General features: G+C 61.4%; 1 protein-coding gene and 2 long non-coding RNA genes across 4 annotated transcripts; 1 reads left to right on the top strand and 2 right to left on the bottom strand.

The window, feature by feature from the left end:
• Positions 1–725: 725 nt before the first annotated feature.
• SYMPK (symplekin) lies at positions 726–22,590 on the top strand. 2 transcript variants are annotated; one of them, XM_031963827.1, is made up of 27 exons: positions 726–902; positions 4,565–4,696; positions 4,847–4,912; positions 5,421–5,474; positions 6,013–6,086; positions 6,263–6,389; positions 7,424–7,673; positions 8,101–8,271; positions 9,228–9,467; positions 10,413–10,567; positions 11,256–11,406; positions 12,249–12,459; positions 13,384–13,534; positions 15,790–16,025; positions 16,953–17,034; positions 17,213–17,326; positions 17,579–17,726; positions 17,973–18,133; positions 18,315–18,423; positions 19,287–19,387; positions 19,678–19,768; positions 20,085–20,186; positions 20,394–20,581; positions 20,952–21,128; positions 21,449–21,544; positions 21,804–22,145; positions 22,378–22,590. In XM_031963827.1, exons 1-27 carry the CDS (start codon positions 891–893, stop codon positions 22,513–22,515), a joined length of 3,879 nt encoding a protein of 1,292 aa, XP_031819687.1. In that variant the 5' UTR covers positions 726–890; the 3' UTR covers positions 22,516–22,590. The 2 variants fall into 2 exon arrangements, with proteins under 2 accessions (XP_031819687.1, XP_031819688.1); XM_031963828.1 differs by having other exon boundaries at positions 727–902; positions 21,804–22,100; positions 22,378–22,539.
• Positions 3,156–5,267, bottom strand: LOC116423042. The gene is made up of 3 exons (XR_004233528.1): positions 5,071–5,267; positions 4,290–4,362; positions 3,156–3,746 (listed from the first exon to the last, which is right to left on the bottom strand). It is a non-coding gene; the product is annotated as an uncharacterized LOC116423042 (long non-coding RNA).
• LOC116423044 lies at positions 14,749–15,778 on the bottom strand. The gene is made up of 3 exons (XR_004233531.1): positions 15,382–15,778; positions 15,024–15,110; positions 14,749–14,929 (listed from the first exon to the last, which is right to left on the bottom strand). It is a non-coding gene; the product is annotated as an uncharacterized LOC116423044 (long non-coding RNA).
• Positions 22,591–22,849: the final 259 nt, after the last annotated feature.

Raw genomic sequence — 22,849 nt, forward strand, 5'->3', positions numbered from 1 at the left:
AGATGCTCATTTTCCCTGCACTCGAGCCCCAAAGCCATTACAAATAGGTGGCTGCAAAGCCCATCCCCCACTCGTGAGCACATGGTCTGGCAAAGCCCATCCCCCACTCGTGAGCAGTGCAAAAACGTCTCCGGGGCCGTGTCCGCCCCCCTCTCTGAGGGCAACGTGGAGGTCCGGCAGCATTAATTAAGCGCCTGCTGTAAGCCTGGGGACTCAAGGCCCGGAGGACCCAGGAACGCTGGCCCGCGGGCGGCGTCCCAAGCTAGGGTTCTGGGCCGGGCCTCCCGAGGCAGGGGCGGCCTGGGCAAAACTCGGAGGCGAGAGGCCGGCTGCCAGGGACGCGCGCCAGGGGCGGCTGGGCCGGCATGACAGACGGTGGAGGAGGAGGAGCGAGGGAGGCTTGCGGGAGGGGACTCGCGGCCAGGGGGAGCCATCCGGGGCTGGGGGGGGGAGGGCCGTGGGGGGCGCGGGTGGAGCCCTGCCTTCAGCCGCGGCCCAGGGCCCGGGAGGCCGCGGCGCCCTCCCGACTCTCCTCGCAGCCGCCACGAGGCGGCCAGAAGCGCCACCCCCGGCATCTCTTCCGCCCCGCCGCCCTGCTTCCGGAGAACGCATGTGGCGGGGAGAACTCCATTTCCCACAATTCCCCGAGAGCCCTTCGGCAATCCGCGAAGCGGTGACTAAGTATTCGTAGTCTCTTTCCGGCCTCGGAGCGTCGGGGGCGCGTATCCCTGGGCGAAAAGGCTTCAGAGGACTACATTTCCCGGCGTCCCCAGTCCTCCTTCTGCCTCCGTTTCCTCCTCGGGGGCACGCACCCTTCCGAAAACTCCATTTCCCGGTGGGCCTCTCGGGGCCGCGCTTGCGCAGAAGGGGCATCGGCAGTCGGCCCGAAGATGGCGGCGGCTGTGAGGAGGAGGCGCTGCCGAGGGCGGCGTGAGGGGGAAGGAGGAAGAGAGAGGGGAAAGAGGACAGGGGGCGACGAGGGAGAATAGAAGAGAATGGGAGGAGGGCGGCCGCCGCAAGACTTGTGCCCCCGGGGAGAGGAAACCATGACGGGGTGGGGGGGGAGGCGCAGAACCTTGCGGAGGACGAACTCATTGGGAAGAGGGGAGCAGCGGGCGAGACCATCCTGCGGGGGAGACACTGAGCGGGGGGCAGGATAGAACCTTGGGCCGGCAGAGGCCATTAAAAGAGGGGCACGGTGGGAGACACCGTCGCGGGGAGGGGGGGGGAAGGGCGCTGTGTGGGAGCCCCGGTCCTCGTGCCCGGGGAGGAAGGAGTGACCGAGCGGAGGACCTGGAGGAGTGGAAGCGCGGGGGAGGACGGGCCGGGGGCAGAGCTGGGGCTAGGGGGAGAAACCCTACAAGGCAGAGCCCATTGGGAGACTGGCGGAAGGGGAAGAGGAGACTGTGGGGGGGGAGGGGAGCCTGGGGGAAGGGGAAGAGAACCCTGGGCAGGGAGAGACCATTGGGGAGACCCGGGTGGGGGAAAGCACCTGCGGGGTAGAGACCATTGGGAAGAATGAGGGGGAGGAGAACTCTGGGGAGATAAGAGACCACTGGGAAGAACGGAGGGGGGAGGAAGAGAACCTTGGAGTAGTGGAGATCTTGGGGAGAATGGGGGGAGAGAACCAAGAATCCCGAGGAGGTAGAGACCATTGGAGAGAATGGGGAAGGAGAGAGAACCCTGGGTGGCAGAGACCATCGGGAGGAGGGGGTAGTGGGAGAGACCATTAGGGGAGGGGGGATGAGGAAGAGACTATTAAGATGAGAATGGAGGGGAGGTAGAGACTTGGGGTGGGGACAACCCCAGGGGAGTGCAGATCACTAGGAAAAGAACTTTGGGGAGAGAGAGCTGGTGAGAGGCAGTGCGTGGGGAGAGCTTTGGGGTTGCAGATGTCCTTGGGGGAGGGCCTGGGGAGGGTAATGGAGAGCGCCTCCAGAGGCTGTCCCAGAGCAGAGTGGGGAAGGGTCTTGGGGGATACCCTTGGGTGGAAGAGAACCTGAGAGCAGGGAAAGAAATGGTCTGATGGGGTGGGAGGGGGGAAACTCCAATCCCGGAAGAGTTGATTGGTGGGGAGGACCAGAGATTTCTGATTGTGCACCCCTAGGTGCTGTGGCCCTGGGCTAATCACTAATCTCCCTCAGCCTCACTTTATTCTGAAATGGGGATCCTGGTACCTGAGGATCCCATGGGATAACTTTTGTAAAGCGCTTTGCCAGGGCTTTAGATGTCAGCAGTTAACCAGGTTGGGGGAGGAGGCAGGAGCAGGGGCTGAGAGGGACAGTGAGGAAGGTTTCTGGGTGGGCACAAAGAAGTATTCTCTGGGTGAGGGGGGCAGCTAGCCGAGATGAGGGGGAGGGGGTGGATTAGAGTCATCGGTTACTATGTGCTCAATGCTGAAGGTGACCCCAAAATGACTTAGACCCCCATCCTGAAGGCAGCTTAAGGTCATGAGTGTCTAAGAGGGAGGGAGTGCTGGGTGTTCAGATGAGGGGGACAGCTCTTGAATGTTCTCTGTAAGCCCTTAAAGTACTCCGTACATCAGAGCTGCTGTTACCGTTCTCAGGGGCCTTCCATCTCTGTAACCCTAACTTCGAAGGTTTCTTCCAGTTTTGCTGCCCAGGGCAACTGGGGGGGGGGGGGTCTGGACCTGGGCCAGCAAACTGAGGAGCAGACTTGCTCTTCCAGCTGTCCACTGTCCCCTAGCTGGGGAGAAGGGGACAAATCAGATCATCAATTGTGTCTCAAAGCCCCAGCTTGAGCACATACCTTTATTTTTGAGCTCCAAATCCCAAGGGACCAAGAGAATCTTCCAGAAGCCTAAAGCAGAGTTCAAGATGTCCCAAACTCCTTTGAGCTCACAGAGGGAGGAGATCTCCAGGCCCTAGGCAGGCAGGCAGGCCATTATGGAGACTTGAATGAGAACATGACTTCCTAAACTCATGTCATCTCAGAAGTTACCTGGCATAGAGTACAGGGAAATGGCCTGGATTTGGGGTCAAAGTACAGGATGCACAGGCAGCGGGGCCCAGAGTCAGTCAAATCGGAGTTCAAATCTAGGCTCAGACACTTCCTAGCTGGGTGACCCTGGGCAAGCCTTTAACTTCTGTTTGCCTCAGTTTCCTCATCTGTAAAGTGGGGATGGTAAAGGCATCTCCTTCATAGGGGCCAAACGAGGTGGTTTATGTAAAGTGCTCGGCACACAGTATGGGCTACATAAATGCTTATTCCTGTTCCACCCCACACCCCTATCCCGGACCTCCCCTAACTGTCCCAAGATACTATCATCCCATCCCTCCAGCCACAGGCAGCTTACCACCTCCCAAGGCAGGACACAAGCAGGGTCCAAATCCTGCATCTGAGGTGCACTCGAGTCAAATCCCTTAATATCTGAGTGCCTTTGGCTCCTTGGGCAGCCATTGTTGGGGATACTCTCCCCATGGGGCAGGGGGGTTCCCTTGTGTCAGACCATGGCCCGACACTTTCCATCCTCAGGCTGAGCTCCAGTCAGCCTCTGCAGTTCTGAGTAGGTGCTCCACGGCAGGCCCTGGCAGGCCCTTCCTTGCAGGGCAGGCTCAGAAACAGGAGGGAGGCCAGCAGGGCCTCCCCAAGCCAGGCTGGGAGTTTCCTCAGGAGTGCTCTGCAGGCAACCTCCTTCCTTCAGGAAAAGAACAACTGCATCCTCTGTGTAGTTGTAATTGGTCTCATTGGGATGAGATCATGGGGTCAGGGCCTCCAGGGTCCATCTAGTTTTAAAGGGGGAGACATTAGTTTCAAGGGGATGGAAGTGGAAAGCAGGATGTGTACCCAGGACCTCTGACTAAACCTCAGGCTTCATGCTGGAGATGCAGGATGTTGGAACGGGGCCGATGTAAATAGCAATTATAGTTAGCTTCCAGACAGGCTGCTTCACACCCTTCTGTTTTAAAGAGGGGGAAACTGAGGCCCACAGTTGGGAAATGGAGCACCAGTATCTTAAAAATCTGAGCCTAGATTTGAATCCAGGGAGTTCCCTTCTGGTTTGGTCAGCCACCATGTATGTGACCTTTCCCCCCTTGAAATGAGCAGCAATTCCTCCCTCTCCTTGAAGGCAGTATGGCCTAATGGATTGGGGGGGGGGGGGGGGGGGGGGGGAAGGGGCATCAAGGAGACTAGCATTTGAGAGATATCAGACACTCCCTGGCTTTGGGGCCTCAGGTCAATCAGTCCCCCCAGTTCTCAGTCTGCTTTTGGAATAGGAGATACCTTCTTAATCTAGGGTCAGGAAAACCTCTGAGCAGTTCACTTACCCTCCTTGTGCCTCAGTTTCCTTATGTGCAAAGTGTGGATGATGGCTGTAGTGAGATTCAAATGAGGTCATCTCTGTAGGGGGAAAGAGGCCCGTTGGATGGTGGTCACCATCTCTGTGGGCCCGGAGAAAGGGCACTTCCTCTCAGGCTGTTCTCTCCCCCTCCTCCCAAGGGCTGGGACTGAGTAGAAGCAGGCAGAGTCTAGATAGCTGGGGGGCAGGGCAGAGGGAGAGCCATCCCGAATTCCCAGAGCCCTCTGCCCTTCCTCCCTTCAGGGCGAGGATCTGACTGGAGCCATGGCCAGTGGGAGTGGGAGTGGGGACAGCGTCACCCGCAGGAGCGTAGCCTCCCAGTTCTTCACCCAGGAAGAAGGCAGTGGCGTTGATGGCATGACTACCTCAGAGAGGGTGAGGCCCCAGCCCTGGGGTTGGGGGGAGGGTGGCAATGTGGCCTAACCCACCCTGGGTCTTTGGAGAGGCGTTTAAGCTAGAAAGAGGAACATGGGTGGGCATGGGCCTGGCACTGGTATCCCCAGCCCTTCTTTTGTTGCTTGGCAGGTGGTAGACCTTCTGAACCAGGCGGCTCTGATTGCAAATGACTCAAAGATCACAGTCCTCAAACAGGTGAAAGTGGGAGCGGGCTGGGGGAGGGCCTGGGAAGTGCAGGGGTAACTCCGCCTCGAACCAGGGTTCTGGGGGCTAGAGCAGATTGGAGGTGTGAAAGGGGAGCTCCAGGGGCTTCCAGTCCAACTGGTAGGCAGGAGAACCCTGAGGATTACCACCTTTTGGTGTGGTGTGGAGGGCCAGCCCTCCAAGAGCAGCCTGCTGTCCTGTAGCACTCATCCTCAGTCTGCCCCTTCACAGCTTCGCCTGCCCCTGGTTCTGTTCTCCGGGGCCAAAAGTCAGATTCTCCACAACAGCTTTCACATGCTAACCACTACGCGGGGGGGAGTTTCGCTTTGTGCCTCAGTTTCCTTATTTGTAAGGTGTGTGAGTAGAGCAGATGGTCATCAGTATCTCACAGTTTTGCTGTTCTGTGTTCAGGAGGTGCACTGTAGGATCCTGCTGGGCTAAGCACGACTTTGCCTCTTGACCCTGTTTTCTCTTCTTCCCCATTCCCTTCTCTATATAGGTCCAGGAGCTGATCATAAATAAGGACCCAACCTTGCTGGATAACTTTCTGGATGTGAGTTAATTCAGCCTGGGGCAGCTGGGGAGGGGCCCGAGTGAGCCTAGTCTGGCCAAGGTGGGGCTGAGCTGGGCTGGGTCAAGAGACTGAGCTCATTCTGGCCTATCTGGGCCAAGGGGGTTGAGCTGGGCCTAGTCTGGCCAAGGAGGAGTGAGCTGGGCTTAGTCTGGCCAGGGGGGCTGAGCTGGGCCTAGTCTGGCCAAGGAGGGCTGAGCTGGGCCTAGTCTGGCCAAGGAGGGCTGAGCTGGGCCTAGTCTGGCCAAGGAGGGCTGAGCTGGGCCTAGTCTGGCCAAGGAGGGCTGAGCTGGGCTGGGCCTAGTCTGGCCAAGGAGGGCTGAGCTGGGCTGGGCCAAGGAGATTGAGCTGATCCTGGCCTGGCTGGGCCAAGAAGACTGAGCTGGGCCTGGCCAAGGAGCCTGGTCTAACCAGGTCAAGGAGACTGAGCTGGGCCTGGCCTGGCCAAGAGAGCCTGGCCAGGAGGGGTTTGAGTGGGGCCTGCTCGTCTCCGACCCTCCTGCCTTTCTCTCGCTGGCAGGAGATCATCGCCTTCCAGGCAGACAAATCGATTGAGGTGCGCAAGTTTGTCATCGGCTTCATCGAGGAGGCCTGGTATGGCTGGCAGATGCAGAGGGACCCCATGGAATCAGGGCCCTCTCCCACTCCTGACCATTGGGCTCCTCCCCCCCCCCCCAGTAACTCTGTCAGGCCCTGAATACCACCCCCATCCCCCCAGCCTCGGGCGAGCCCCTCTCTAGCCCCGGTCCCTGACCAGATTTGCCTTGCAGCAAACGAGACATCGAGCTGCTACTGAAGCTGATTGCAAACCTGAACATGTTGCTGCGGGATGAGAGCGTGAACGTGGTGAAGAAGGCCATCCTGACCATGACTCAGCTCTACAAGGTCGCCCTGCAGGTGAGGCCTCCTTCTCTGGCCAGCTGTGTCCTCTGTACGCCTAGAATGGAAGCTCCTCGAGGGCAGGGTCCATTGTTGTTCCTTTGTATTCCCAGCCCTTGGCGCAGAGTAAGTGCTTAATAAATGCTTGTTGACCGATTCCTGGGCTAAGTGAGTCTTGGTTGAGGCACTGTGGAGTTGTAGGACCCAAGTTCAAATCCCAGCTTTGCCATCCACAGCCTGTGGGATCTGTGGAAAGTGTCTTCACCTCCAGTCTCGTTAGGGCTGAGGGTGGAGCGGGCTACTCTTCACTAGCACCTACTACTGATAGGGCGCTGAAGGCCCAGAAGACTTGGCAATGAGAGAGGGCACGCTCCAAGTCTGGAGATGGACCCAAGGAGCAGGGCGGGGGGATGTGGGGTGGGGGGGGTGGGAGGGGCGGCGAGCAAATGCACCCAAGCAGAGGCAGCAACGAGGGTCAGAGAGAAGACTGCACCAGACTGGACTGGAAGGGCCGAGGCAGGGACTGAGCAGGAGCCGGAGCTGAGAAGATGCCCGTGAAAGGCAGCTCTGGCTGAGTCCTGGCTCTGCCCCCACTTAGGGAACCTGGGCTAGAGGCTCCCCTCCATAAGACAACAGACTACACTCTCTCCAAGGGCCCTTCTAGGGTTCTTGGGCGTGCAGCACATTTATTAAGGACAAGGGTCAGCACTAGCTGTGGGGATGCTACATCTGGACAATGATGGGGTCCTCCAGTAGCTCAGACCCGGGGGTGGGCGGAGGGAAGGGGCTGCATCCCCTCAGAAGAATGTGAAGGCTCCCTGTAGTCAGGCCGCCTGAGCAGGGGCGGGACACTGACCTAGGGTCGGATTTGACTGAACGTCCAAGTGTGAAGGGAGAAAATGGGAAAAGAAGTTTTTAGGATATTTTGGGGCCGTGATGTTGAGGGAAAGGCTAAGGACGCTAGGGAATGCGTTGAGGAGGAGTGACCACATGGGAGCCCTGGGTGCCAAGCCAGGCTGACCCTCAGTCTCTCCCCCCCAACACTGGCCCAGTGGATGGTGAAATCCAAGATCATCAGTGAACTGCAGGAGGCCTGCTGGGACATGATGTCAGCCATGGCGACCGAAATCATCCTCTTGCTGGACTCGGATAATGATGGGATCCGTACCCATGCCATCAAATTTGTGGAAGGCCTCATCGTCACTCTGTCCCCCCGAATGGCTGACTCGGAGGTGCCTCGACGGCAGAAGCACGACATCAGCCTGGACCGCATCCCCCGGGACCACCCCTACATCAACTACAGTGAGGGGCAGCCCTGGGGGAGGGGGAGCTGGCTCGGCCGCTGGGGAGCACGTCCTTCCCCCTCCAAGGCCTCCTTTCCCTAACGAGGTTTTCCTTCCCCACTAACGGTCCCCACCTTTGACCCCTTAGTGGAGGTGTTCGTCCTCGCGGTATCTCAGACAGATAGGATTACTTCCAGATATGTCTTAGAGGGTCATTGCCCATGAGCAGCACGCAGAGTAGCAAGCCCGTCACCTTCCTTGGGGTTTCCAAATGTGGCCCAAGATTGCACTGACTCAGCCTGAAAACAAGCAGGGTCAGGGGACTGATCCACTCTGGAAGGGAGGAAGGGCCCTTCAGGGCTGCCCAAGTGTCTAGAGCCTCATTTCCTGGGCTCCCGGGAGGTCAGGGATGGAGATCTGGACTGATCCCCCTCCTCCTCCGTCAGATTTGCTCTGGGAGGAGGGCAAGGCGGCCCTTGAGCAGCTGCTGAAGTTCATGGTCCACCCAGCGATCTCCTCCATCAACCTGACCACGGCCCTGGGCTCCCTGGCCAACATCGCCCGGCAGCGGCCCATGTTCATGTCCGAGGTGATCCAGGCCTACGAGACCTTGCACGGTGAGTAGGCTGTCGTTCTGTGCCCACCTTGGCCGCAACACCCATTCGCCCTCGTCACATCTGATTACCGATTAGTCTCACTGGAGCGTGAGGGGCCCCTGGGAGAGGCTGAGCTTTAGAAGGGACTCGTGGCCTAGGAGAGCAGATGAGAGTTAGGGGCCTTCCTCTGCAGAAGCCGGGGGGGGAGCGTCCATAGAAATTTAAGGGGCAAAGGGCAAAGCATTTGAACTGGAGAGAGCAGGAAAACGCATGGAGGACGCGAAGTTTGGGTCATGCGAGGGGACCGACTGGCGCCTGGCCCCCAAGCAGAAAACCAGAGTCTCACCTGGTCACCAGGTGAGCTAGGCCCTGGTGGGGAAAGATGCCTGGTGAGGGGAGGGCTTGAGGTGGGCAAAGCAGTGGGTTAGTTTGGGGGGCACTATACAGGAGAGATGGAACCAACAGCACACGGTGGGCCAGACAGGGGAAGAGGGTAGGGTTCAGTCAGGCATCGTGGGAACCAGACACTGGGAAGAGAGACACGTTTGTGGAGAAGATGGAAGGCTTGGTGACTAGGAGATGGAGCAATGTCCAGGAAGAGGGAAGGGGGAGAGATGCTTGTAAGGGGCCGGGCCTGCCTTGAGACCCCATGGGGCCAGTGATAGGGACCAAGATGTCAGGGGAGTGCTCAAAGGCCGCCTTCCCTCCCTCCAACCTCCCTCTCCTTTCTCTGGTTTTCTGGCTGTGTAAGAGAGAGAGATGAAGGGGCGGCAGGACAGGAACACTCCTGGCCTTCCTTAGCCACGTCCCAGGGATTTGGGAGCACATCTACTTCCAAGGCACACGAAAAAGCAGGGCGTAATGGTGCCGTAGGATACTGTGGTGTTTCCTGGGTCGCTGGGAGTCAGGATGGGTTAGGTCCAGATGGGAGGATTGGGATGGCCCGTGACCCTCTGCGGGTCTCATCCCTCCTGCAGCCAACCTGCCACCGACCCTGGCCAAGTCCCAGGTGAGCAGCGTGCGGAAAAACCTGAAGTTACACCTGCTCAGTGTCCTCAAGCACCCAGCGTCCTGTGAGTTTCAGGCCCAGATCACCACGCTCCTGGTGGACCTGGGCACCCCCCAGGCTGAGATCGCCAGAAACATGCCCACGGGGAAGGAGCCTCGCAGACGGCAGCGAGACGACCCAGACTCGGCCCTTAAGAAGATGAAGCTAGGTAAGGCCGGGGCGGGGCCCCTCTCCCATATTCTGGTAACCTCCGAATGGGGCTCTGTCGGTCCCTGGGGCCCCGTCATTTCTAAGGAAAGTAGGCTTTCTCCAAGGCCTGGGTCAGCCACTTCTTGCCAGCTCCCCGCCTGTCCTGGGCGGCCTCCTCCCAGAATGCTGATGGCCTGGGGGATCCTGGGGCCCTGTCCTGTGCCCTGGGCACTGATAACCTGAGCAGGGTCCCAGAGGAGAGCTGCCAGGCTGGGGCAGAGCCCCAAGACTATCCCAGGGGAGAGCTGGCCGAAGGAACCGAGAGCCGAGGACGGGGATGTTGGACATTGGGCAGAATGGGAAGCGAAGGGGACCAGAAGCTGAAAAGAGGCGTGATTGGGAGGGACGGGAGGAATTGCTCCCTACCCTGAGTGACCGGCATGGGGACTCCCTCTTCCTGGGAGGCCGGGGCCCTCTGAAGGCGGGGGCTGGTAGGAGGCTCAGGGGCTGGGGAGGACCCTGCAGCAGCGGCCAGGACACTGGCCTCCCCACCTCTTACCTTGTGGCCCGGCTCCAGCCCCATTACTCCCAGAGCGAGGTCAGGTGCCTGAGAGCAGTTCCCAGGAACCCCTTCATAAGCCTGGAGAGAAGAGCAGGGGATAATGGGGTTTGCAGCAAGGAGACTTGGCGCCTGTGAGCCCTGCCCCATTCCTGGGGACCGTTGGGTGCCGGGTCGCCCCTCGCTTCACTACAGGGGGTCTGCTCCAAGGGGCCCTGAGCCTCGTTGGGCAGAGAAAGGCCCCAGCCAGGGACGGACGTGGGGGAGGGGGGGAACGGGGCGGGGGCGCCACCTTCCTGCCTCCCACGGTTCTGTCTACCTCACAGGCCTATTGTGAGGAAACCATTCTGGGGGCCCTCCAAGTGCCCGAGGCATGCGGCTTCTTGTGTCCCCCTTCCCCTGCAGAGCCCACCCTCGGTGAGGATGATGAAGACAAAGACATGGAGCCCGGCCCCTCGGGGACCTCGAAGGCCTCAGCCCAGAGCGCAGCCCAGTCAGACACTGACATCACGGCGGAATTCTTGCAGCCTTTGCTGACGCCCGACAACGTGGCCAACTTGGTGCGCGGCCGGGCAAGGGGGGCCGAGGGAGGGGGCCGAGGGCTGCCCTGATCAGCAGGAAGTTGGGCCTCCGCAGCCGGAGAGCCTCAGGGGCCTGGCAGAGGAGGCAGGTCTCCCCAGGGCCTCCCCCCATTCTGTCCAGGTAGCTGCCCGCCGGGTCTCCTGGGGCCACAGTGCCCATACTGGAACCCTCTTTACCACAAGCAAGCCTAGGAGGCCGGGCCCTTGGATAAGAGTGTGTTCTGGCCCCGCCTCTGTGAGCTCACGCAGGTCCTCGCCTTCTCAGGGACAGTTCTCCCACATCCTTCATAGAGTCCCAGACCTGGGGCGGCTGGCCCGGGACCTCTGGAGGAGGCTGCGCCTTGCCCCAGGCGGGTCCCCAGGAGGAACAGGGTCCCCTCTGACCCCAGCCCTTTTCGCTCTCCCAGTCATCAGGGCCCCCACCGGACAGGCTCGCCCCCCACCTTTTGTTCTCTGGGCAGGCGGGAGCCTTCTTCCCAACTCAGTCCCGACCACACAACTATGGACGAGGCCCTTTCCTTTCCTCCTCTAACACGGGCGGTCGTCCTTCCCCACCCTGGCTCCGGCTTCCTGGGAGCGCGGTGGCAACGTGCTTGTGATCGTGGACACCCACTCACGGAATGGCGGTTGCTAGGAGCCCGGGGCCCTGACCCACTCTGTCCTGCAGGTGCTCATCAGCATGGTGTACCTCCCGGAGGCCATGCCAGCCTCCTTCCAGGCCATCTACACGCCGGTGGAGTCGGCAGGCACGGACGCCCAGATCAAGCACCTGGCCCGCCTCATGGCCACCCAGATGACCGCGGCCGGCCTGGGGCCAGGTGGGCCTGTGGGGGCGAGGGTGGGGGGAGCCAGGGAGAGAGGCCCACCTGAGGTGTTCCTGAGCTGGCACTCGGCAGGGTCAGAGGGGGGGACCAGGAGCCCCTCAGGGGGCTGTGGTAGAGAAGACTCAGGGTCTGAGGGTCCCGAGTGAGGAGGAGCCTCGTCAGTCCCTCTGAGTCCTGGGCTCAGAGCCAGACCCTGAGCTCTCGGGGGAGGGCTGAGAGACAGGTTTTGGGCAGGGGGGAGCAGAGGCCCCCGTAGAAGGAACAGCCTGATGGGGAAGGAGGCGCGGGGATGGGATTTTAGCTGAGAGTGGTGCCCCAGCAGGGTGCCCCACCAGGAGGGAATTGGGATCCCAGCAGTGCCCCCCGCCAGATACTTGTTACACAATGTGTTCCCATGGCGGGGGGTGGAGCGGCCAACCCAGAGCATACAGCAGGGGCTGCCCATGCACGCCAGTGGCGGGGGGGAGGGGAGAAGGGCAGGGGGTGGCGTGAGAAGCGAGCAGACAGCCAGAGGGAGGGGCCACAGCCATGGAGTCAAGGGCCAGCCTGGGAGGAACTTGCTCCCTGTGCACAGGTGAAAAGCCTCTTGGTCAGAGCAGGGGAGTTGGGGCAAACATGGGCTGTGGAGCTCCCAACCCTCTGTACACAGTTGGCACTTATTAGACGCGTAGTCAGGCTCACTCTGCCAAGGAGGGGCCAAGACGGGACGTAGGCAGCTCATCCTCGGTGTCAGAGGCCAAGACAAATAAAAGTGTTGGCGACGGCACCTTGTGCAGGGGTTCGGGGCAGTCTCGGGGGCAGGCCCTTACTGAGCCCCGGACCCCTGGCACCCCAAGGTGTGGAGCAGACGAAGCACTCGAAGGAGGAGCCGAAGGAGGAGAAGATGTCCAAGCCCGAGAGCGTCCTCATCAAGCGACGCGTGTCTGTCCTGGGCCAGGGCCAAGCCATTTCCGTGGTGGGGGCACTGAGCCCGGTGTGCACCCTGGAGGAGGAGGCCCCCCAGGCCAAGCGGAGGCCCGAGCCCATCATCCCTGCCACACAGCCCCGGTGAGTCCTCGGCCTGAGGTCGGAAACCCCCTGCCTGGCACGCTGTGGTGGGCCTCCCCTTCTCGGAGGAGAAAAGGGGCCGGGGATGCTGGGAAGGGCCTATTTGGGAGCCAGTGAGGGGCATGTTCTGCCCCCGTGGGTCTGGACCTGAAAGGGCCCAGCCCGGGAGACGGGGGTCAGGGGATGGGGCAACCCTTGGACCGGGGGGTGGGGAGGGAACAGTCATAGTAAGGCCATGGAGGGGAGCTGGCCGCCGGCTGTCATAAAAGCCATGACCCAGGGAGAGTTAGAGCAGAGAAGGGAGGGGCGGTGGCGAGGTCGGGGGTCCGAATGACTCTGAGGCTGTGAAGGTGGGTGGTCTGGCAGGGGAGAGGCGAGCTCCGCTTTGGACCAGTGACTGAGCTGCAGCTCGAGGGGATTCAGGGACCCTAGTGTAGGGGGGGAGAGGCCTCGGGACAGCTCAGCTCATCCCGACCTCGGCAAAATGGAGGGAGGATGCGGAAGTGAGGGAGGAGGGCCGAGGGACCCCATGTAGCAGAGGTCACGGGGGCAGAAAAGGGCCTGGAGAACAATGACAGTCAGCCAGTGGGACCTGGAGTTTGGCTGGGAGGAGGAGGCGAGAGCTGGGGGGGGCAGACCAGGGCTCGCTTGTGGCCACTTGGGAAGCGGGAGAGGCTGTGGGGTGCGGGAGGCTGCCTGGTCAGCTGGAAGACCGCCTCAGGGGGAGCACGCCCCCCCAATAGCACGACCTCACTTTCCCCAGTAAACATCTTCAAGCCTCCTCTGTCCCTCCATGAGGTTGGCCCGACGAGGCTGAATTTGTTGGGGGCTGTGGGGACGGCATCAAAGCAGGATTCTGGGAGCGACCCTCAGAGGGAGCGGGGGTGCAGGACGCGAGCCGGGCTGCTTCCTTCCCTGTTGCAGGCTGGCAGGTGTGGGTGGGCGCAAGAAGATCTTCCGCCTGAGTGACGTGGTGAAACCCATGACGGACGCACAGATCGAGAGCATGAAGCTGGGGGCCGTGAGACGCATCCTAAGGGCCGAGAAGTCGGTGGCCTGCAGCGGGGCGGCCCAGGTACAGGATGAGCTCCTCCTACCCCCGTACCCCTTCTTACACACAGGGGGTATTTGGAGTTAGAGGGCCGGCTGCTGCCCCAGGGCAGGCTACCTGTAAGTCTTCCTGGGCCTCAGCTTCCCCAGGGTCAGAAGGAGCCCACCAGGCAAAGGCACCTGCCCTCTGCGTCCCTCCTCCTCCTTGGCCCCTTCCTTGGCCCCTGTCCCTCTGTAGCCCCTCTTGCACCTTCTTTGCTCGTCTGAGCCCCTTTCCCTCCCCGGGGCAGACACCTTTGTGCCCGCACAGAGCACCAGGCTCAGTAGGTTCTCGGCTGCCTGCCCTTAACGCTGGGCCAGGCTTCCCTGGCCTCCTGGAGCACACTTATGGACCTCCTCCCCAGCCTCACCCCCACCCCAAACGTGGGCTTTTGGGGCCTTATTCTGGTCGGAGCTGCTCCAATTATTGGGGGCCTCCTCTGTGTGTTTACAGAAGCGGGCCTCTCCCCCAGGCCTCCCCTCAACCCCGTCACTGGCCTCTGCCCAGGCCTGGACAGTGGGGCAGCCCAAGGTCACGGCAGTGACTGTTTAGCTTTTGGTCCGCTGGAGCCCCAGCTTTTTAATAACGATAACCACCTAGTTACGTCAGTAGAGCACTTTAAGGTTTGAAGAGCACTTTACAAGTATCTCATTTGATCCTCACAATTACCCCGGGAGGTTGGTGCTATTAAATCCCCATTGTACAGATGAGGATGTTGAGGTAAGCAGAGGTGAAGCGACTTGTCCCCCAGTGTCCCCCAGCTAGCGAGGGACTGAGGCCGTGTCTGACGCCAGCCCAGGATTCATCCCCATCTCAAAGGGATGAAATAGAGTTTTTTTTTTTTTGGTTTTTTTAAACCCAAGGGTCAGACTTTGTCTTTAGTTTCATTTAATTAGGTTTGACCCCCAATTCTGGCCTGTTAAGATCCCCCTGGATCTCATTGGTCATTTTTGGAGCCTGTCTCTGTGGTCTCTGTCCGCCATGCTGAGCAGCATTTGGGGGTCTCTGTCTTTGACGTCCCGTGTGAAGCCCCTCCTGGAGACCTGACCGTGGTCCTGAATGCCCTTCCCAGGGAAGGGTGCTGCCCTCGGCCTTCTGCCTTCCCTTCCCGGCTCTTCTCTTACCATCTCTTAACTAATGAACCAAAGTAACGCTCCATGCCTCCAAGAGCCGGGAGAGCCGCCCGTCCCCTTTTTGGGAAAGCCCTTCACAGCCTTGGGCCACGGCTCTGGATCTCTCGAGGACCACTGCCGGCGGCTCGCTGGGCCCGCTCTCCAGTTGGTCTGGGCCTGGTGCCTTGAATTTCCAAGAGCAGCTAGATGTTCTCTTCTCCCCTCCCCCTCTGTTTCTTATTTTTCATTCACCCCAAAATGAGCATTCCTGTGTACAAAGAGAACAAAAATAGGATTGTATATTCTGCATCGGGGTTTTTGGGGGGAGTTTTTTTGTTTTTAGTATATAATAAATTTCATACCTTATTTCAAAACTGTCTTGCTTGTCTGTGCTTCCTTCTGTGTCCTGCTTGCCTGGACTTCCTTCTGAACTTACTTCTCTTCTGTCTCTTTTCAAAATTAAAAAAAAAGAAATGTCATATTGACCCTCTCTCCTGTGGGTGTCATCGTAGGTAATCCCCCCTCCCTGTCTTGTGCTTTTCCCTCCATTAAAAACTGAGAAAAAAGGCAAATCAGCCCCAAACACCAGGAAGGCACCGTCCGGGGGCTGCGTTCCCCCATGGCGGCCGGATCCTCCAGGCCTGTCCCCTTCGGCAACTCAAGTCCCTCCCTGTCCCCTCTTAGGAAGCGGGGAGGCCTCCAATTGTGGCTGGTGCTCACCTGACCAGAATGCCCGAGTCTTTCAGAGATGGGTTTTTGGGTTTTTTTGATTATTATCCGCAGTTTCCCAGAGCTGCCGACGTCACAGCTTCGGCCCCTCCAGCCTGATTCTCTAATTGTCGTTTCTCACTGTTAGTCCTTCCCTGTTGGATGGGCCCCGACCCCTGCTTGGTCTCTGGTTGCAGCTTTTTGTCTTCCTGCCCCCAGCGGCGGTCTCTCTCGCTCTGCCCTTGCTTACCTGAGGTGTCCCATCTCCGCAGCCCCAAGCTCATCCCCCTGGTTTCCCACCGTGTATCTTCCCCGCGGGTGCTGCTCTCTGGGAGCCTCAGGCCCAGGGGCACAGGAGGCTGCCGGGCCCTGACCCAGGACCCATACAGGGCGTCTCACCACCCCCCCTTCTCCCCTAAGGTGCGGGTGAAGATCCTGGCCCGGCTGGTGACTCAGTTCGAGGTGGGCCTGAAGGAGGAGGTCCTCGCCTTCATTCTGGAAGATATCCGGGGCCGTCTGGACCTGGCCTTCGCCTGGCTCTACCAGGAATACAATGCCTACCTGGCCGCCGGGCCCACGGGGACCCTGGATAAGTACGACGCGTGCCTCATCCGCCTGCTCTCGGGCCTGCAGGAGAAGCCTGACCAGAAGGACGGGTGCGTGAGCAACGCTGGGCAGCCGCTCGCAACTCTCCTCCCTGCTCTCTTGGGAAGCGGGAGATGAGGAGGAGAGAAGGGAAGTCCCGTGTCTGGAGCCTCCGGGCTTTCCCTATCAGCCCCTGGGGAGGCAGGCAGTGTACATGGGCCCCCCCAGAAAGCCTGGGCTTCCGCAGGGACCTCCCGTATGGCCCAAGAAATGGAGTCTCAGAGTGAGGGACCGGGCCCAGGCCATGCAGCCAGTTAGCTCCGATCCGGAGCAGGGTCCTTGCCTTGCATTTGGTGCCTCCTTGAAGCCAGTCCCCATCCCGGAGCCCACAGGTACCTGCCTGGGGCATTGTGTATGAGGCTCCGGGCAGGGAGCACTTCAGGAAAGGCTTGTGGGTAAGGAGGGACGGAGCCGGGCAGGACGGACTGGCTGAGAACAGGGGGAGTCCAGTGGGGGCCGGTCCTGCCCTCCTGGCTCCTGGCTGGGCAGTTGCGAGCCAGACAAGGACATGGCTTGAACATCAAGAAAGATGGGATCCTCACTTTGCTGGAGCAGAAGGAGCTGGGACCTAGCTTCAGATCCCACTGGGGACGGCTCTGCCTCAGTTTCCTCATTTGTAAAGAGAAGGGATTGGACTGGCGAGCTCCTTCCCAGCTCTAGGCCCATGATTCCAAGTGCATCTGAGAGGGACAGACAGAACAATGGGGCTCCAGAGGGGACAGATGCTGAGAAATGGGACTTGGGGTATACTGGGGGCCATGCAGGAGCGGGAAGGCTAAACTCGGCCTAGGAGAGACAAAGGAGGGAGTCTGGGCAGAGGATTCCAACGGGGCAGGGGCTGGTGGCCAGGGGAGCTACAAGGACTCCCCCACTCATGCGGGTGCTGGGGAGCAGTGGGGACTCAGGGCTCACTGTGCACTGTTCCCTCTTCCCACCAGAATCTTCACCAAGGTGGTGCTGGAGGCCCCGCTGATCACAGAGAGCGCCCTGGAAGTGGTTCGCAAATACTGTGAGGACGAGGTGAGGACCGGGGATGTCCCCCCTCCGGCTGTGCTCAGGAACGGGCTGACCCTCCCTGGGGCTCCAGCTCAGAGTGGGCTGCTCGCTTCTCTCTCGGAGGGCGTCGGGGAGGCCGGTATGGGTGGGAGCGAGCGGCTGCTGGGGGCAGGTTGGGCTGAGCCTGGGCCTTCTCCCCTAGAGCCGCACCTACCTTGGGATGTCCACCCTCCGTGACCTGATCTTCAAGCGCCCGGCGCGTCAGTTCCAGTACCTGCACGTCCTTCTGGACCTCAGCTCCCATGAGAAGGACAAGGTAGCCCATCCCTCGGGGCTGCCGCCCTGAGGCCCTGCCCCCCGTGCTCCCTCCCAGTCCCCCCCAGCCTGTGGAGAAGAAGCCGGTTAACCTCAGAGGGGGAGGGGGAGCAGGGGCCTATCCCAGCATCCCTGCCCTGGGCCACGGGTGACTGGTGGGTCCCTCCAACTTCCGGCTTATTTCCCAGTGCCCCGCTCAGGAGGGTGGGGACAGGCCTGGGGGGCATCAGGTCACCATGTGCCCCCCTTCCAGGTGCGCTCACAAGCCTTGCACTTCATTAAACACATGTATGAGAAAGAGCAGCTTCGGGCCTACGTGGAGAAGTTTGCCCTCAACTACCTGCAGCTTCTGGTCCATCCCAACCCGCCCTCCGTGCTCTTCGGGGCCGACAAGGACACAGGTGGGAATAATGGAGAGGCGGATCTGGGCCCCCAGGGCCGTCCTCCTTAGTCCTCCTCCCATACGCTGAGCCAGGTCCTCCTGCCCACCCAGTGCAGCCCCCTCCTGGGGTACAGCCCCTCGTTTCCAGGACGTGGAGCCGCCCTTTCCTGGCCCCTCCTCTGTTCAGCCGCCATCCCAGCTCCCTGCCCCCCACCCCGGGGCCTCGCGCCACCAGTCCTGAAACCGCCCCTTTGCCCTTTGGCAGAGGTGGCGGCCCCTTGGACAGAGGAGACGGTGAAGCAGTGTCTCTACCTCTACCTGGCCCTGCTGCCCCAGAACCACAAGCTGATTCACGAGCTGGCGGCCGTCTACACTGAGGCCATTGCTGACATCAAGCGGACGGTCCTGCGGGTCATCGAGCAGCCAGTGAGAAGGGCTGGGGACTGGGGCTGGGGCGGGCCGAAGGCGTCTCTGCCCAGACTCTCACGGGCACCCCCACCCACTGCTCTCCCCCACCTTTGCTCCTTTGATTGGGACCTCCAGAGCCTCTCGCTCTAAACCCTCTGACCCAGCCTCCCCCAGCTCAGCCCCCTCCTCTGCCCTCCAGATCCGAGGGATGGGCATGAACTCCCCAGAGCTGCTCCTGCTGGTGGAAAACTGCCCCAAGGGGGCCGAGACCCTGGTCACCCGCTGCCTTCACAGCCTCACGGACAAAGGTAGCCTCTCTCCCCCGCCTCACGGCCTTCGGCGGGCTCCCTGCGCACTCTGGCAGGCGACACTGAGCACTCACCAGGGCCCTGGCCCCAGGGAGGTAGAGCTCGGGCAGCCGTAGCCGCCAGTGCTCTGTCCCAGGGGACTCAGAGGGCAGGAGGGCTCGGGGAAGAAGAGCGGCAGGTCGGGTCTGGGTTAGGCCCAAAGCCCAGGAGATAGGGACGGAGGTGCTGTTCCCCCTGTCACAAAGCTGGGCAGAGCTCCGCTCACTGTTGTGGCCTGGACCGGAGGGAGGGTGCGAGGGACAGGGCCTCCCCCACCTGCCTGCCAGGATGCCATCGAGAGGCCGTTCCAGGCCTAGGGACGATGGGAACGGTCTAGGCCTGGGGACAATGGGAACGAAGGCGAGAAGGGGCAGGAGGCCAGGCAAGGGGCACGTGGCCAGAGCTAGGAGGGAATCACTGGGCTCGGAGCCTTGAAGGCAGAGTCTGCAGGCAGTGGGAGCCCTTCCGGGCTCTAGAAGAGAGGAGGGTCTTGGTGCATCCTGTGCAATGGGGCTCAGAGGGGCTGGACTGGAGCTGTGCGGGGTCCACTTGGGCAGGGGGAAGGAGGCCTGGTGGTCCACAGAGTCGTTCACTGAGCTTCCCCATTGACCACCAAGTCCACCCTCTGGGAACTCAGCTTAGACCTGACGGCAGCAGCTCAGACCAAGCCCCTCCAGGCCTTGGACCAGCTAGTCACAAAGTCCCCTCTCGCCTCGGCGGCCATGGTTTACATTTAAGGAAACTAAAACTAGGACAGCCGGGACCCACCCAGAGCCTTCTGTCTCTCCCCTCCCCTCTTCTCCCCCGTCTGTCTGGGCCTGCAGTGCCCCCCTCCCCAGAGCTGGTGAAACGGGTGCGGGACCTGTACCACAAGCGCCTGCCGGACGTCCGCTTCCTCATTCCCGTGCTCAATGGCCTGGAGAAGGTAGGGGGCCCCCAGGGGTGGGGAGGGGCTGGGAGGTGGGTCAACAGCGCCACCCCCACCCCCTTTCCTGGGGGGTGAGCTCTCTGCGGGACTGGGGTCAGGTGGGGTCAAGGCCAGGGGACCCATTGTGGGAAGGGAGGAGGGCCGGAGCAGGGATCAGGACTTAGGACCCTTCCAGGCTGTCCATTTTGTCCCCCTGCCCCCACTGCCTCACCCAGACGCAACTTGGGAAGGCTCCCCTGTCTGGAGCAGAACTGCCCTTGTTGACCCCTGCCCCCTCCTCTCTGCAGAAGGAAGTGATTCAGGCCTTACCCAAACTCATCAAGCTGAACCCCATCGTGGTGAAGGAGGTCTTCAACCGCCTGCTGGGCACTCAGCATGGTAAGGCGCCGTGGGCTCCAGATGAGCGATGGGTTCTCCAAGGCCTGCGGTTGCACGTGGTGGCCGAGTGGGAGGTTAGAGAGGGAAGGAGCCCAGAGTCAGCCAGGACTCAAGATGGGCCCCCTGGACCCGAGGACTTCTCTCAGAACCTGTTTATCTGTAAAATAAGAAGAAAAACTTTAAGCACAACTTCCTTCTGTGGGAAAGGGGCTGGAGACCCCAAGGGAAAGCTGCTTTTGTCAGCATCGCCTGGGGGGAGGCCCGGGTTCTAAGCCAGTGCTGAAGGGCTCTCACCTTTCCACCCCCCTCTTCCTAGGGGAAGGAAACTCGGCAGTGTCACCCCTGAATCCCGGGGAGCTGCTCATCGCCCTCCACAACATCGATTCTGTGAAATGTGACATGAAGTCCATCATCAAGGGTTAGTGGCCATTCACCCCCCCACCTCTTCCTCCATCTTAGCCTTGTGAGGGAAGGGGGAGGGGGAGCCCAGGGGAAGGGGACCCGAGGGGAAGTGAAAACCTTGCAGTGGGGGGAGCCTGAGCAGGAGAATTCTGCCCCCCCCCCCCCGGGCTGCCTTCCTGAGTTGGGCAGACCACTGGGAGTGACAGCCTCTCCTGCCCCTCAGCCACAAACCTGTGCTTTGCTGAGCGCAACGTCTACACCTCGGAGGTGCTGGCCGTGGTCATGCAGCAGCTGATGGAGCAGAGCCCCCTCCCCATGCTGCTCATGCGCACTGTGATCCAGTCCCTCACCATGTACCCCCGGCTCGGCGGCTTTGTCATGAACATCCTGTCCCGGCTCATCATGAAGCAGGTGACGGCAGCTTGCAGGCAGGAGCTGTGGGAGCTGGTGTTGGGTGCCCACCAGCCTCCCTCTGGGACCAGGGGTCCCACCGAGTCAGTGAAAGGGCTACCTGGGCAAGTGGCCCCTGCCAAGCCCATCACCTCTGGGTTGGAGGGCCTTCTGCTCCAGATGGAGACCCAACAGTCAGGGGTTAACCAAGACTGGCGGGGGGTGCTCCTAGGGATGGCATTTGGGACCACTTCCCACAAATCTCCTCTCCCTCTCTGGGTCCCAGTTTTCCCCTTTATAAAATTAGGGGGTGGGGCAGAGGGAAGGGTCCCTCCCAGCTCTGATGTTCTCTTATTTCCTGTCTTTCCCATCACCTCATGACCGGCCACAGGTGTGGAAGTACCCCAAGGTATGGGAGGGCTTCATCAAGTGCTGTCAGCGGACCAAGCCCCAGAGTTTCCAGGTGATCCTGCAGCTGCCCCCTCAGCAGCTGAGCGCCGTCTTTGACAAGTGTCCTGAGCTCCGGGAGCCCCTCCTGGCCCACGTCCGCTCTTTCACCCCGCACCAGGTACCCACTAGAAACGGGACCCAAAGGACCTCCCTCCCTTGCCCTGATCAGAGGCGGAGAGCAGGCCTGGCTGGGAAGATTTGGGCGCTTCTCGGGGAGAAGCCAGTAGGTGGGGGTGAGCAGGGAGGGCTCTCTGTGCCCACCCAGGAGGAGCCCGGGGGCAGGGGGACCTGAAGCATGAGCATGGCTGGGGCTCCTCCGCCCCGACAGTCCCAGGAATGGGATCCCAGAGTGCCCCCCGCAGATGGGCCTGGTGCTGGTCCCGTGCATCTCGCCCACGGCCCTGAGCTGTCCCTGCTTTCTCGTTCCCGGTCGCTCAGCAAGCCCACATCCCCAACTCCATCATGGCCATCCTGGAAGCCAGCAGCAAGCAAGATTCCGAAGTCAAGGAGCCCCTGCCCGCGTCCTTGGAGGAGGTGAGAGCTCAGCAGCTAGGAGGGGGCTGAATGAGAAGGGGGGGGGGCTGGAGGCGAGGAGGTTGTCCAGTTGACCTCCCATCCTTCTGGGCCTTAGCTCCAGGCTCCCTGCTGCTCCCTGCCCACTCCCAGAACACCCCCTCCCCCTCCCCCCCTTAGTCAGCCTCTGTCCTTGGCCCTGTGGCTCTGGGGTGGAGGCAGGGGGAGGCTTCTTGTCTTGGGCCTCGGGCCGGGAGGTTCAGCCGTCGCCCCCTTCCAGGAGGACCTTGATGCTGTGGCCCAGGCCCCGCGCCCGCCCCAGGACCTCATCGCCCTGCGCCTGGCCCAGGAGAAAGCCCTGAAGCGGCAGCTAGAGGAGGAGCAGAAGCTGAAGCCCCTGCTGCCCTCGGCCTCCTCGGCCCGTGCAGGTCCCCCACCCGCAGAGGAGGCCATGGATTTTCGGGAGGAGGGGACCGAGGGCGAGGCCCCCAACATCTTCATCAGTATGGAGGAGGATGGGGGGCTGACGGAGGCCACCCTGCTGGACTCCAGCCAGGAGGGGCCCCTACCTGAGAAGGTAGGGCGTTCCCCTTCCTCTTCCCCTCCACAGCCAAAGCCGAAGGCAAGTCAGTAATCGCGCCGCAGCCCCTTCCTGGGGACCTCTGGCCAGCTCAGGAAGCCTCCAGGAAGCCTGCGGAGGACAGGCTCCCAGGGCTGCGGGGGGCGGGGGCGGCCGGGGAGGGGGTGCACAGCAAGGAGCCAGGCCGGCCTGGGCGAGGGGCTGGGGGTGGGGGCGGCACCGGCTGGCCTTCCCTCCCCCGCCTCTCCTCTAACTTGTCCACCTCCCCCATCAGGAGGAGCCGGCGGGGGTCCCTTCCAAAGAGGACCGGAGCCCGCAGCCTCCAGGCCCTGCCCGGGAGGAGGCCGCCCCAGTGCCCAGCCCGGAGGCGGAAGGGGGGGAGGAGGCTTCGGAGACCAAGATGGACAGCTGACGGACCGTGGGGGAGGGGGCGGGACGCGGGGGCGGGGGGGCGGGGAGGGGAGGGGTCATTCCTTTGCAATAAAGAGGCCTGTCTGGTCCCAGCTGTGCTTGTGGTGCTTTTCTGGGGGGAGGGGCTGCCTCGCGGGCTAATGCTGGGGGCGGGGGGAGGCTGCCCGGGCAGGGACTGCGTCGCCCTGTGGGCTTCTGGGAAGCGCAGCACACGGCAGGCACTTAAGAAATGCACCTGGCTCCGGATTGGGGTTGAACGGCGGGGCGCTCCCGGGGGCGCCTGCGCAGTTCGGGGCCCTTATTCGCGCACCCCCCGGCCCGCGGGCAGCTCCAGC

Source organism: Sarcophilus harrisii, chromosome 3 (genome assembly GCF_902635505.1).
Source record: "Sarcophilus harrisii chromosome 3, mSarHar1.11, whole genome shotgun sequence".
Lineage (NCBI taxonomy): Eukaryota > Metazoa > Chordata > Mammalia > Dasyuromorphia > Dasyuridae > Sarcophilus > Sarcophilus harrisii.

Coding starts and splice junctions, on each gene's coding strand:
- SYMPK (XM_031963827.1), top strand. Junction 17,727..17,972: donor CGGGGCCGACAAGGACACAG/GTGGGAATAATG, acceptor GCCCTTTGGCAG/AGGTGGCGGCCCCTTGGACA. Junction 20,187..20,393: donor CATGAAGTCCATCATCAAGG/GTTAGTGGCCAT, acceptor CCTGCCCCTCAG/CCACAAACCTGTGCTTTGCT.